At 35.9% G+C, this 16,002-nt stretch overlaps 1 protein-coding gene across 1 annotated transcript; it reads left to right on the top strand.

Annotated features, from left to right (window-relative positions):
- Positions 1–1,241: 1,241 nt before the first annotated feature.
- Positions 1,242–15,062, top strand: ccnb3 (cyclin B3). Its single transcript, XM_055228841.1, has 12 exons — positions 1,242–1,409; positions 1,621–1,725; positions 2,609–2,692; positions 4,695–4,813; positions 6,202–6,541; positions 7,443–7,541; positions 7,625–7,717; positions 8,823–8,960; positions 9,613–9,768; positions 10,165–10,314; positions 10,753–10,883; positions 14,508–15,062. Exons 2-12 carry the CDS (start codon positions 1,642–1,644, stop codon positions 14,599–14,601), a joined length of 1,488 nt encoding a protein of 495 aa, XP_055084816.1. The 5' UTR covers positions 1,242–1,409; positions 1,621–1,641; the 3' UTR covers positions 14,602–15,062.
- Positions 15,063–16,002: the final 940 nt, after the last annotated feature.

Below are 16,002 nucleotides of genomic sequence, written 5' to 3' on the forward strand. Positions count from 1 at the left end.
TAGAGAGTGGTTATTCCTTAAAATCCCAAACTTCCCAAATTTAAATGTTAATCATATTTTATATTGGGAGAATGATGTGGATAAAAATGTAATTGACTCTGTGAATGTTGTTTTCCTATTGGCTAAATACCATATTCATTGTTGTAAATGGAGAGACTCTACCCCTGCTTTCAACATTTTATGAATGAATATAAACAATTTTACTCCTCCTTTAAATTTCTTAAATCTGTCTGTGCCAAGAAAATGTTGTGTTAGAAGCCTCAGGTCCTTTTGTTTTGATTTTGTGTCTGTGGTCTGGGTGTGGTGTGCTCCTTTTTTGTGCCTCGCAGAAGCTGTATTCCCCATGTTCATTGCTTGTTGATAGTTTGTATGTTATTGCCTCATTGTGTTTTTGTAATAATAACGCAAAAAAAAAAATAATAAAAAAAAGTTTGGGCTGCACTGAGAACAACAGTCTATGGAACAGCAGGAAGGACAATATTCAATCATGTGAGATAAGGCGTCCTCAGTGTTTGGACTAAATATTTGGGAAAAATATCTAATTGATTTTAGTAATAGGATTCTGTTCAAAGTTCACATTTTAAACACGCCCAGAAGAATTGACAAAAACAATTAAATATGAACTGACAAACTAACGCAAGAATCACATTTCAGAGCATGTTTGTACAGATCTAAACTACAGGGTTACCAGTTTTTATGCAGAATAAATTAATTTAGAGCTCCTTCTGCAAAACAAAAAAACAAAAAACAAAACCACCTCCTCCTCCTCTGCACGCCACACGGACCAAAACATCAATAAACCGTGAAGTTTCAAAAATCCACTGGTCCTGACTCTGAGGGTGCGTTTGATTTAAAACTTAGGACAACGCGCTGGGACGTTTTTTCAATTTCTGCTACTCGTTTTATACACATTACAATACAAAAAATATGGTATCAAGTTATGTTTATTAGTAATAAGTCTTGAGTGTATAAGTGTGCAAGACAATACACTTAAAAAAAAAAAAAAAAAATTACGTGAGATGGGCGGTGAGCAGTTAACGCCGTGTTTAAACGCTCTCTTTCGAAATATTACAAATTTAAATAGTAATAATAATAATACATAAATTCATATTCGGAAACTAAATGACAAATTCATTCAGTTAAAATATGTTAAATTTTGGATTTCTTTGTTTCCGGGCTCAGTTGTGACACAAAACAAACGCCTCCACAACGGCATCCCTAGCAGCGCTCTGATTGGTCGAGAGCGCTCAAATTCCACTCATTCAAATCTGCGCAGCGGAGGACTCGGCTCCTTCGTTTCACTGCTCCAAATCGCAACAAAGGTGGATTTTAAACGGCTTAACTGAATCACACACGGATTTACGAGCAAATAGTGAATAAACGAAGACGCCTAAGATAGTTTTGTGCAGGTAAATGCGTCAGATCGTGCGTATTTTCTTGTAAATGTTGTTCACATGTTCCAGACCTGCCCACACTGACGCGACTACTTCACTTAACGCGGATTGTTGTGCCCCAATATCAACCAAAAACTAGCTTTAAATCACAAAAGCGGATAGAAGACGGGCTGTTAGCACTATTAGCGTGTGCATGAAGTTATATTGGTGCGTTTTTGTTTTGCAGATCGGCGGAAAAGGACAAAACATGCCGTTTACGAGGGGGAAGAAGCCAACTGTGTCTGCAGCGAGTAGACTGCCCAAACTGAGCTCAAGAGCCAACGAAAACCAAGTAATTCTCAGATAGAATTTATTCATATTTTTTTATGTATATTTTTATATTTATTTATATTTTTTTATTTATATTTATGTACATATTTATTTATACTTTATTTATTTATATTTATTTTTTTATATTTATTTTTTTTTAATTTATATTTATATCAGTAAGTTGTCTAAGTTTCAATATAAATTTTTCTCTATGTGCATATTTAAATTGTATTATTTAAAAATGTTCTGCTAGAAATCTGCTCAGACTACTGTACTTTGTTCATGCTTTATGTTGCTTGTTATGTTGCTTATATTGGTATCAAAGCTGGACAACAAAAGGTTAAATGTTATTTGATTATGAAGTTTAAAGTTTGTATGACAGGCTTTCATGTTTTTCTACTTATCTACTTATGACTTTGTTTGATGCTGTAGTGCCTGTGGTGAATATTTATCCTAGTTTTACATAAGTTAAGTGGAGGAAAGGAAAGTGCAAAAATACAGGAGATGGCATTGAATTCTAAAACTGAATACACTGTCTGTGTTGATTACGTACAGTCCCATGCATTTCAGAACATGTTTTTAGACTAAACTACAGGTTCAACCAGGTGTTTCTTTACAAAGAGTGACTTTGCTTTAGGTTTTGAGAAAGTTACAGAACAGTAGTTGATTGTATTTTTCAATTTCATTTTGGTAAGTGGTCACATTTTAATATAGCGCTTTTCCACGTTCAAGGCACATAAAGCACTTTACATCAACGAACCATTCATTTATTCTGATGTTTTTGTTTTTTAATAAAAATTATTTAAACCACCATTTGTAAATTATATTTCTTTCCCAGCTCTACGTTATTGAATGTAAGACTCAATGATTTTTGTGATATTACCGTGTTTTTGTTGTTGCTTCAGGAGGAGGGGTCACAGGTCAAAAGATCATCGTCTCCGCCCACTGGAGCGCCCAAAAAGAGGACCGCGTTCATTGACATCACAAATGTAAGTTCAGTGGCGCTCACTACTTTAAATACATGTTTGAAAGAGTCTTAAAAATTAAACTCAAGTGAAGTTTCAGGAGATTGAACAATGCGATTTGTTGTTGCAGCTTGTTGCACTCTTGCTTTTGGTGCCAGTGTTTGTCCAGACTGGATCGATTATGCATTTTCTTCAGCTAACATTAAAATTAAATTAAGTTGATTTGAACTTTATCTATTTTTTTGTATTTTTACTGTGTGGTACAGTTTTTAAAGAAGGGGATATTATTCAAAAAGTCGACTTTGTGGAGCTTTCTTCCTTGTTATAACATTGTTCCTTCATCCAGAATCGAGTGTAATAAAAATGTAAAGAATCTAGAGATATCTTTTGAACCCAATCCAATCCCCCTTACTTTTAGCAGTAGTAGCCTGTACAAGGCTCCGCCCACAAGCCTACATCACCCATGCTCCCATACGGCTGTTTTCCATAAAGATACAAAAGCGTGATACAAAACAGTACACTACACAAACCTGATGCCGTAGTTTCATGAACGGGATGTTGTGACTCACTCTGAAAGAGGAGTGACTGCGGAGAGCAAAAGGAGGGGGACTCGGAGTCAAAAATCAAAGTGAAAATACTTACACATTTTAATATGCTGTTTTCACTGAATATGGCATTTTCAAAATGACAGAAGTTAACACGGTGATCTAACTATGTTAAGTGTAAGCAATCATCACCCCTTAGAAGTGTAATACCCCCTCTTTATGTATTTAGTTTTATTTTGAAAAGCCTTCTTGGTTATAATGAATGTGGCTGTAGAAGGCTGATCACCTGTGGCCCTCCTGTTCAGGCTGGCTCCGGTGCACAGGTCCATGGAGCCGGCCGCCAGTGCGCAGTAAGTCATCTGTGGTGGAGGCTCTCACTGGTGCGGGGCAGTGGGCGCTTTAAAAGGGCTGGAGTCTGGGTTAAGTCTACATGAACACATGACTAGAGTTTTATATTGATACTTTGCAGTGACCTCATGCTGGGGATTCTGCATGTATGCCTATGACGGAAGCCTGTGATGGTCCTGTTTAGGTGTTTGATTTTTAACAAAAATGTTTAAGGTGATTAACTGGAAAACTGTTGGCTTTAACGTGTGAGAGTCTTGTCTTAACAGCACAAATCAGCTCATCTGTTGTAGTTCCAACTATGTCAGTTTTGGTCAGATTGTGTTAAAACAAAGCTCAGATTTAACTCTAATTTGAGTAAAACGGCTACAGTGTTCCTTCTCTACATTGTACAGCCCTAGTTGATTGACTTTGACTTTGTAGTTTGCTCAGTTTGTTGGGAAACTCCTCACTGAGCTGTGAATGTGTCTCTGCACTGTGCTGTGAAACCTCTCCACTTTAGTCAAGCAACGCTAAAACCCCAAAACACATGTTGGTGTCACTAGTTTCACTGGAGTTGTTAAATCTCTGTGTATCTGGTGTTGTCTTGTTGGACCCATTTCATTTTTTTCCCTTTATGATATTATAAACATGCTGTACAAAACATCGGAACACATGAACCTGGCTTTCAGTTTGAATTTCCTGAGTGTAAAACTAAACAGAAATTGGTGCCATTCAACACAAAAAGTATAAATGAACCTATGTAAATTAATATTTTTGTATGGCAATATCGATTATTGCATTAACCAGTATTGCAATATTGATAATTGACAGGAATTTAATGTGATATTATGTGACTTTCTGCACGATTCCATGGAAAGAGAAAGTTAAAACCATCAGAACATTCTTCATAGATATAGATGCGCTTCTGCCATACTGTGGATCATTATAGTCAAAGGAACATCATTTCCATGGAAACAAGCAGGAGCAGGCCCTCCTTCAGGTCAAAATAGAGTCAGATTTGTGCAGATGCAAGACCGTTCAGTTTTATTTTGTTTTTTGTTTTTTTTTACTGCAACCGTAATGAAGAACATGCTTTTATTTTGGCAAGAAACTATGGCTTTAAGTATAATTCTTCTGCCTGTGTTCTGGTCCAGGCTCATAAAGTTGGGCTCAGTCTTCCCGGGAGAAAGAAGGAGGCCACAAAGAAAACCGTGAAGAAGCCTGCGGTCGCCTCCAGCTCCGTGTCGGCGAGGAACCAGGCCAACCTCATCAAGTAAGGACCCGGTCTGCTGCATTTCACCACTGTAACTGACAGAACATCACGCTTTGGTTAGATACAGTATAAATCTCACTGAGTCATTCTAAAGGCAAGTCTTTTATTTGTGTGGTATTAGGTAGGATTTTTACTGGGATTATCCTGCATTATTTAAATCTTAGTAGTGGCATATTATCGTTTTTCACAGTATTTCTCCGTAGTGACATATTGTGACAGGCCTACTGCATATGACAGGTTAGACTTATTTCTCTAAAAACAGTTCATATCATTAGATTTAAAATTTGACCAAAAACTTTGCTTAATCTTTTCGAGTTTTGTAATTTTGGTGAAGGTTAAAATTCTACTTCCTGGTTGGACATAGGCAGCAGATATAACCTCGCTACTATAACCGTGCTACTATATTATCGAGGCCCAAAACATGTCTAAATTACAGTTATGATTTGACAAATAAAAATGAATGATAACACATTTTATTTTGTTAAATGAAGGTTTAAACTGCCTTTCTTATGCGTAAATTGTCTCTACATTTTAAAGCCAAAAACAAAATACTGTACTGTGGTCCAGGTTTAGCGGCATAAAAACTCTAATAACAATAATAATAATAAAAAATAAAAAAGATAATAAAGATAATAATAATTTAAAAAAATAATATAAAAAAAAATAATGATAATAAAAAAGATAATAATAATAATAATAATAATAATATTAAAACAGATAATAAAAAAATATAATGACAATAAAAAAATAATGATCATAAAAAAGATAATAATAATAATAATATTAAAACAGATAATAAAAAATATAATGACAATAAAAAAATAAAATATGATGATGATGATAATAATAATAATGTGAAATCTTTAACCAAGCTTGAGTTCATAAAGTGTTTCTAAGTTCATATGTTTTTAAAATCAATAAAAACAATATAAACGTCCCTTGTTTACCTTTTAAATACATATATTTTAAGGTTTTTTTATGGCCGATGTGGATGGTTTAGTCCTGAGCAGCAGATGTCCGATAAACTCTGTCAATCTGGGCCAATTTTGATTTTCTTTAAATTATGTTGCGTAAACTCACCCACAGCCCTTTTTTTTTTTTTTTTTTTTTTTTAAACACAAACCTATAAGAGCTGTTTTCTGTTATCTCTTCGCACTAAAGTGTTCAAATAAAGCTTTGTGTGTTCTTTGTGAGGCAACAGATTGAGCAAAAGAACATATCGGCTTGTGCTGGAGATTTAAGGCCAATAGTTGATGCACTAAAAAGTCCAAATATCGGTTCATCTCTTTCCTAAAACAACAATTTGTGAATATTTTGTGTAAATTTAAGAGCTTTTTCGTAAAGGATTTATAGCAGTTTTTATTATTATTATTTTTTTTGTATCATAGGTCCTCCTCCGTGAGCTCTGAGGATTCGTCTGTCGAGATCGATAAGACTGTAGAGGTCAAACGGGAAGCGCACAAGGTCAAGCAGGAGGCACAGGGGGTCAAACAGGAGGCACAGGGGGTCAAACAGGAAGTGCAGGGGGTCAAACAGGAAGTGCAGGGGGTCAAACAGGAAGTGCAGGGGGTCAAACAGGAAGTGCAGGGGGTCAAACAGGAAGTGCAGGGGGTCAAACAGGAGGTGCAGGGGGTCCAGGAGGATGCGGCGGTTCCGGTCAAAAAGCTGGAGACTGACGCTACGCCCCCTACTGTCCAAAAAGTACCAGCACACCTCAAGAAACAACAGGTAAGACACTGCACTACAAACCCAGAGGCTTGAACAGATTACTCAAACATGTGTCAATGAAACAAAACACAACTCCAGGTCTGTTTTTGATGAGGAAACAACATTCTACAACATTCTCTTTGTGTACTGTGAATTTCAGACTATATGCCATTACTTTTTTGTCACGCTTTGAACCCTGTGGCTTATAGTACGGCTAATTTATAGATTTTTACTGACATCTGCCACCGGGGGGCGCTGTCTAGCAGTAAACGCAAAAGTGAGACAGATGTGGGGAAAGATTATGTGCTCAAGAATGCACTAATTTTGATTTTGAACTGACATTTTCCACATCATGCCACAGCCTCATCATGGAAAACACATGAATAAATGCAGATGATGCAGTTTTTAAGGTAAAGGCAAAGGATCTGTCCATCAAAGAAGGAAATAGAGACACTGCACATAATTTTGGCATTAATGAATCGATGGTGCAACGTCGTGTAAAAAGACAAAAGCTTTCAGAGGAAATAAAAGCAAATGGGCCGTGTTGGTGCTGCTTTATGTTTCTAAACCTGCAGATATGTTCATCCTGTGTTGATGGCGTGTTGGTGCCGATTTTCAGGCACAGTTTAAAAAAAAAGCGTGTCTTAAATTAAAACAAAAAGAAAACTTCCATGTAGCGTCTTTCTGTGTAAATATCTCGTGCTACAACATGAAAACCTTTTCTTTTAAAATTTAGCTGGATGGCTTATATTCAGGTGCACACTATAGTCCGAAATCCAGGATAATATAAGACCTTTAATAATAATAATGCATTGTCTACATCTATTGTTTGTTCTATTGTTACATTTTATTGTTTTGAAAATGCTAGATTTGACAGAAATGGCCAGACATTTTTAAATCTTTTTTTTTTTGTCTTTTCCAGATCCCAGCTGAGTTTGACATAGACGCGGAGAACAGAGAGGACTGTGTCATGTGTCCAGAATACGCCAAAGACATCTTCGACTACCTCAAACAGAGAGAGGTCGGTCACACTTCACTAAACTCTGAACCTAAAAACAACATAAAAACCCAAGGATCAGAGTTTAAGTTGGTTTTGTTTCACAGGAGAAGTTTGTGCTGCAGGACTACATGCCCCAGCAGTCCAGTCTGAACGCAGAGATGAGAGCTATACTCGTGGACTGGCTCGTCGAAGTTCAGGTGAGGGACTCTGCGTTTGGGTATTTAAAGAGGGGGTATTGTGCAAAATCCTTCTTATATAGCATTTTCAAAACAATAAAAGGTAACATGGTGGTCTAAATATTTTATGTATCAGCAGTTAATACCCCATAGGAATAAAAGGCCCCCTAAGATAAGATAATGTAGACCTAATTGTTTGAAGGATGGGTCAAATACAGAGGACACATTTCCCTATAGTCATTACTAGGCCTGTCACAATTATAAATTATGAAGTAAATATAGATGACTCACGCTAATACTGAAACTAATTCATGCCACTGACACAATAACCAAAGGGCAATACCACAAAAACTATCCTAATTTTTATTTATATATTTTTTACATGACCTGGATTAATAAAATGACAGAATGAAACACTTTAGCACTTGGCATTAGTTTGCATTTGTAATGAGTCATAGAAATTATGAATTCAAGGCTTTACAGCTTAAATATTTTCATCTAGCTGGAAAATAACCCCAAAAAATTCCTAGTATTACAAAGAAAAAAGTGCACATGATAAATATTGTTCTATTTAACATATACTGACCGATAAGTGGATATATTAATCATCGTGACAGGCCTAGTCCCTACATTTAAAACGCAAACCAGGAAAACCAGATGTAAAACCCAGAAACTTCAAAATTTGTTATCGTGACAGACCTAGATGTAATTCACGACACCTCAATCGAAGTGCAGTATAAGTAAACATAGATTATATTAAACTATAATGCAGAACTGTGCTCAAAAAGTATTCTAAATGTACAAAATTGTTAAATATTGTTGAGGTGTATAAATGCACCACTTCAGTAATGTGTGTGTAATTTTAGGTCATAATTAAATCTTATCATATTGCAGAAAAAATAATCAAATGTCCCACTGCTACACAGAAAAATTCCCCATGATAAATACTGACCTCTCCAAAAAAAAGAAAATTGTCATATGTATAATATATTGAATGATAATTTAATGAAATTAATTTCTATAGCACATTTAAAATAGAATTTGCGCTGCCACACAACTCAACAAAAATAGATATACAGGAAATACTTGGATCTTGTTGAATTTTTATATTTTTTTGTGTTTCCAGGAAAACTTTGAGTTGTATCACGAGACCCTGTACCTGGCCGTGAAGATGACCGACCACTATCTGTCCAAGACCTCGGTGCACAGGGAGATGCTTCAGCTGGTCGGGTCCACCGCCATGCTCATCGCCTCCAAGTTTGAGGTCAGGGTTTCAGATTGTAGTGGAAATATTTAGCGATCCAGCTTTTTCAGTTCTGATACTTTGATTTTTACGTATATTCTGTTATCCAGAATTGACCGATACCACTGTAGAGATGGAAAATGTCTCTTGATTCCTTAAGAAGCAGTTACTTCATTACACAAGAGATCTGATTGTGTTATTTAACTGTTATGTATCCTTCAAATAACTACAGAACCCTTTTGTATGAATAAAAGTTCAAACATTGAGGCATTCTGGACTTAAATCAGCATGTAAATAGTCTTCTTACATCGATTTTAAAGCCCCAACCAGGATATCGGCTTAACTCATATCATGGAACAGATACCCAATCTAGCCCTTTTTTCAGTATCTGCGCCAATATTTCATACCTGTATTAATACTGATGCATCCCTAGAAATATTTATCATAAAGCAGGCTGTAGTTTGGTAATACGTGTATGTTCTTTGAGACCTAAACCTCTGTCTCTCCATGGGGTTTTATTCTGTGTAAAAGCTACTAATCCTGTAGTTTAGACCTCTACAAACATGTTCTGAATGAGTTTAACAGTTTAGATTTCAAACTTCTCTCAAATGTTTGAAGTTTGTCTCTCCTCTGTCCTAAAAAGCCTCACAGTGGTGGTGTTTGTCGTTTTCAGGAGCGAAGCCCGCCCTGTGTGGACGACTTCCTGTATATCTGCGATGATGCGTTCAAGAGGGAGGAGCTAATCACGATGGAGGGCAGCATCCTTCAGACGCTCGGCTTCGACATCAACATCCCCATCTCGTATCGCTTCCTCCGCCGCTACGCCAAGGTACTGCCACTGATGTTATTATGTGTATATGGTGGAACATGACTGTGTTCAGTGCTGATATGATCTATGGACCTGATGAGCTGGACAAACAGAACAAAAGCCTAAAGGCAAAGGCAATCTCATTCCCAAACTAATCTCGTCAAAAGAAAGTGCTCTGGGACAAATACTTTCTGGGTAGGAGGGGATTTTTTTCACTGTAATACCAATAAGTGGCCGCTAATCAAGGTCTAAACTCGCAATACCCTGTCCAGTTATTTTAATAGATTAATTCCTCAACAGCAGCTGTGAGTGCGCCCCCTGGTGCAGAGGGCGAGGCAGCTGTCTTATCCACCTGATTATGCACTCTGGCTCTGTCTTTTGCCCCTGTCTGATCCTGTGTGACCCTCCTGTCTGCAGTGTGTGAACACGGGCATGGACACTCTGACTCTGGCCCGATACTTCTGTGAGATGAGTCTCCTGGAGATGGACCTGGTTCTGGAGCGCGGGTCTTTGTTAGCTTCAGCCTGTTTACTGCTAGCTCTGCTCACCAAAGACCTCGGCGGATGGGTACGTTTAAACAGTTTTAACTGTGTTAACACAACAACAACTCCAGTTTGTTTCATTTATGTGTGATCAAAGTGCATGTGTCAGGTTAGGCTGCTCCTTTAAGGAAAACACTGTAAACATTATTATTTAGGTTTTCACTAAAAACCTCGCCTAGTTTGTTTATTTATTTAGTTTTTATTTTAGTGAAGTTCCCAATTTTACTTTACGTACTTGGTAAATGAGCAGCAGATATGACATAACTTCATAACTGTAAACAAGGCCTAAACTTGTCTAATGGTTAAACTAAAATGACACCTGTGCTTTGTAAAGGTCACGCAGGAACAGTGCATTGTGTTTTTCTCACAAATATTATACAGCTAAAATTTCACTGAGACATGCCAAACACAAAACTGACAGTTTTAAATGCTCTCCTGACCCTGTGTGTGTCACTGTGTCCAGACTCCGTGTCTGCAGTTCCACTCGGGGTACGACCTCTGTGACCTCAGCCCTGTCGTCAGAAAACTCTACTTCTGTCTGTCTGCACCGCTGGACGAGAGGCTCAAGGCCATACGCAACAAGTACTCACACAAGTATGTATAAAAGTACTACATACAACAAGTACTCACACAAGTATGTATAAAAGTACTACATACAACAAGTACTCACACAAGTATGTATAAAAGTACTACATACAACAAGTACTCACACAAGTATGTATAAAAGTACTACATACAAGTACTCACACAAGTATGTATAAAAGTACTACATACAACAAGTACTCACACAAGTATGTATAAAAGTACTACATACAACAAGTACTCACACAAGTATGTATAAAAGTACTACATACAACAAGTACTCACACAAGTATGTATAAAAGTACTACATACAACAAGTACTCACACAAGTATGTATAAAAGTACTACATACAAGTACTCACACAAGTATGTATAAAAGTACTACATACAACAAGTACTCACACAAGTATGTATAAAAGTACTACATACAACAAGTACTCACACAAGTATGTATAAAAGTACTACATACAACAAGTACTCACACAAGTATGTATAAAAGTACTACATACAACAAGTACTCACACAAGTATGTATAAAAGTACTACATACAACAAGTACTCACACAAGTATGTATAAAAGTACTACATACAACAAGTACTCACACAAGTATGTATAAAAGTACTACATACAACAAGTACTCACACAAGTATGTATAAAAGTACTACATACAACAAGTACTCACACAAGTATGTATAAAAGTACTACATACAACAAGTACTCACACAAGTATGTATAAAAGTACTACATACAACAAGTACTCACACAAGTATGTATAAAAGTACTACATACAACAAGTACTCACACAAGTATGTATAAAAGTACTACATACAACAAGTACTCACACAAGTATGTATAAAAGTACTACATACAACAAGTACTCACACAAGTATGTATAAAAGTACTACATACAACAAGTACTCACACAAGTATGTATAAAAGTACTACATACAACAAGTACTCACACAAGTATGTATAAAAGTACTACATACAACAAGTACTCACACAAGTATGTATAAAAGTACTACATACAACAAGTACTCACACAAGTATGTATAAAAGTACTACATACAACAAGTACTCACACAAGTATGTATAAAAGTACTACATACAAGTACTCACACAAGTATGTATAAAAGTACTACATACAACAAGTACTCACACAAGTATGTATAAAAGTACTACATACAACAAGTACTCACACAAGTATGTTTAAAAGTACTACATACAACAAGTACTCACACAAGTATGTATAAAAGTACTACATACAACAAGTACTCACACAAGTATGTATAAAAGTACTACATACAACAAGTACTCACACAAGTATGTATAAAAGTACTACATACAACAAGTACTCACACAAGTATGTATAAAAGTACTACATACAACAAGTACTCACACAAGTATGTATAAAAGTACTACATACAACAAGTACTCACACAAGTATGTATAAAAGTACTACATACAACAAGTACTCACACAAGTATGTATAAAAGTACTACATACAACAAGTACTCACACAAGTATGTATAAAAGTACTACATACAACAAGTACTCACACAAGTATGTATAAAAGTACTACATACAACAAGTACTCACACAAGTATGTATAAAAGTACTACATACAACAAGTACTCACACAAGTATGTATAAAAGTACTACATACAACAAGTACTCACACAAGTATGTATAAAAGTACTACATACAAGTACTCACACAAGTATGTATAAAAGTACTACATACAACAAGTACTCACACAAGTATGTATAAAAGTACTACATACAACAAGTACTCACACAAGTATGTTTAAAAGTACTACATACAACAAGTACTCACACAAGTATGTATAAAAGTACTACATACAACAAGTACTCACACAAGTATGTATAAAAGTACTACATACAACAAGTACTCACACAAGTATGTATAAAAGTACTACATACAACAAGTACTCACACAAGTATGTATAAAAGTACTACATACAACAAGTACTCACACAAGTATGTATAAAAGTACTACATACAACAAGTACTCACACAAGTATGTATAAAAGTACTACATACAACAAGTACTCACACAAGTATGTATAAAAGTACTACATACAACAAGTACTCACACAAGTATGTATAAAAGTACTACATACAACAAGTACTCACACAAGTATGTATAAAAGTACTACATACAACAAGTACTCACACAAGTATGTATAAAAGTACTACATACAACAAGTACTCACACAAGTATGTATAAAAGTACTACATACTACAAGTACTCACACAAGTATGTATAAAAGTACTACATACTACAAGTACTCACACAAGTATGTATAAAAGTACTACATACAACAAGTACTCACACAAGTATGTATAAAAGTACTACATACAACAAGTACTCACACAAGTATGTATAAAAGTACTACATACAACAAGTACTCACACAAGTATGTATAAAAGTACTACATACAAGTACTCACACAAGTATGTATAAAAGTACTACATACAACAAGTACTCACACAAGTATGTATAAAAGTACTACATACAACAAGTACTCACACAAGTCTGTAAAAAATACTCTATGAATAAAATCTCAAAAGTATTTATAAAAGTACTAGGGATGCACCGATATCACTTTTTCCAAAACACGTAAGAAAACGTCATCACAGTCACACTTTGACCAATATGGACGTGCTGTGCCTCTCTGTTCTGTTGCTAAATTAGTTTGCTAATTACAATAAGTCATAATGTGAGCACAAGTAAAGAATCACCAGCGCCACTTAGCGACATTAGCCTGCTACTTTGTAAAAATGGGTGAGTGAGAAAGTGAGCACAAAGGCACAGTGCAGTTATAGTGGTATCAGCTCTTGTGTACCAGATGCCAGTACTTGTCACTGTGCTACCGATACCAAGTATACTACTACATAGACTCACAGGAATAAGTTTCAAATGTAGAACAAATACAGCATATAAAACGCAAAAAAAAGTATAGAAATGCATGGAGTTGTTCCAGCTGGGGCTACAGAAGTACTTTACCTCTGTGTGGGGTCAAAAACCAACTGAAACTCTTACTTCTGTGTAACTTAAATGCTGCACGGTCATAATTTCTACGTAACATTTATCATTTGAATCAAACAGATAAGTGTTGTTGATGGCAGCTACAGAACTCCACAAATTTAGTTGAATCTTGATCTTAAAATGGGACTAAACACATAAACTCCTCCCAAAACCACATTTCAAATAGAGCTGTTGAACTGGAGAGCGCCTGGAGGACTAAAGGAAAAAATTAGAGGAGAGGGGCGGGGTCTGGAGGTATAAGGAACGGTGTGATTGGTCAAACATGTATCAACACTTCAAACTCCGCCCCTGCAGCCAGCCGTTTGTAATCAGGGTAGTGCTGTGTGATGTCACATAGTACTTGAAATTGCATTGGCCACTGGAGGCAGCCGTTTTTTGACTCTTTTTTTTGACTATTTTTAAATACAAAGCTACAAATATACCTAGTTTGCGCTACAATTGTGAAAAAGGGCTAGAACAGTAGATAATACTATTAAAATGACATATACAAGTTGATTTAGTGTTTAGTTCTACCTTTTTCTGTCTTTTTTTTTCTTGTTATAACTTTAAATTCTTATCTTCCAGGGTGTTTTTCGAAGTGGCAAAGTTGCCGCTGGTCGACCTGGACGTTCTGGAAAATGCTTTGTTGAAAAAAGAGAAAACAGAAGAGCCGATCTGAGCCTAAACCTGCGCTCAGACTGTAAATACCTGTGAATATTTTTATATATAAACATTTTGTGTCTTTTACTCCAAAGTAAATGTGTATTTCCTGTGCGACAGTGTTCAAACGTGGGCATTTATATTCACGTTTTTTTTGCCAGTACGTTTTAGCATTTTTATATAATTATTAACATGATTTTAAAGCCTTTCAGTCGTTTTATAATCCAAATAAAAGAAAAGCCCAGTTGTGTGTAAATAGTGAATAGTCGTGTTGCAGTGTTAATTTTAAACTGACGACACTTATTTTACTGGTAAATGATGTTGTTGCCCGCGCGTTTTAAAGTCTGTTTTGTTATTAACGTATATTTTCAAACCTTGTACAGTTTATTATCATGTCTACTCAGTATTTGTACAAAAGACGACAAAATGAGAAACTATTTTAAAATGCGGTCGTGCATACTCATAATAAAGTCTTTTGATAAAAATATACGTTATTTTTTGAATACATTTTTATAGGTTTTCAACTTTAGGCTTATAGGTGACATTTTGAGGACATGGCACCGCTGAAAAGACACTTAATTTGAATCCTGAATTGAATCACAACCATCTGCAGGCCGATAATATTTAATACAGATGGAGGCAGATTAAATAAATATTGTTAAAATGCAAAAGATGAAGTTTAAATCTGTCAACTGGGCAAATCGTTGTAGGAGTGAAGAAGTTTCGCCGCTCATCCAAGCCTCTTCTTCAGTTTTGGTCAGATTACTGGTGAACACTGCCTTATATGTATCTGAAGGGAGGAGCTAACGTTTAATGGCCCACTCTATTGTTCTCTTTGTTTTTGTTAGCTTTGGGTCTGAGGGTGGAATCATAGATCGATGATAGATTATGTCTCAGGCCCTCATTTCTGTGTTAAAATGCAGATTTCTGTTGTAATTCGGTGAGTTCCTGGTTCTTGCCTCCAATAGAAATTATCAGGTTCAACATTTGTGCGTTTACCTTTTGGATATTTCACGGCAAAGTACAATGTGATCAATAAGAAAATCTGGCTGTTGCGCCCCCATCTGAGAGTATGACGTCATCACCTTATAAAATCTGAAAAATGCTGATCTTTGGGTTTCAGGTGACATCACAGCACAGCTCTATAGTCAAAATAAATTTAATACACATGAGGGCAGTGAAGATTAATCATGTTCAAACGCAGATTTTTGTTGTAATATAATGAGTTCTTGGGTCTAGTCGCTCATAGAAAAGATCAGATTCAACATTTGTGCGTTTATCTTTTGGATATTTCATGGCAAAGTACAATGTAACTTTCCAGGACCATGACGTCATCACCTTCTAAAATCTAAAATCTGACCTCTGCCGATACAGGATCGTTAAATTGCGTTCATGTTCATGATCTCAGATGTGGACAAGG

Source organism: Periophthalmus magnuspinnatus, chromosome 18, assembly GCF_009829125.3.
Source record: "Periophthalmus magnuspinnatus isolate fPerMag1 chromosome 18, fPerMag1.2.pri, whole genome shotgun sequence".
Taxonomy (NCBI): domain Eukaryota; kingdom Metazoa; phylum Chordata; class Actinopteri; order Gobiiformes; family Gobiidae; genus Periophthalmus; species Periophthalmus magnuspinnatus.

Excerpts from the sequence above, each read along its gene's own strand:
- ccnb3 (XM_055228841.1), top strand. The coding sequence starts at position 1,642 with ATGCCGTTTACGAGGGGGAAGAAGCCAACTGTGTCTGCAGCGAGTAGA. Across the intron at positions 6,542-7,442 it reads CACACCTCAAGAAACAACAG|ATCCCAGCTGAGTTTGACAT; the intron begins GTAAGACACTGC and ends TGTCTTTTCCAG. Across the intron at positions 10,884-14,507 it reads CGCAACAAGTACTCACACAA|GGTGTTTTTCGAAGTGGCAA; the intron begins GTATGTATAAAA and ends CTTATCTTCCAG.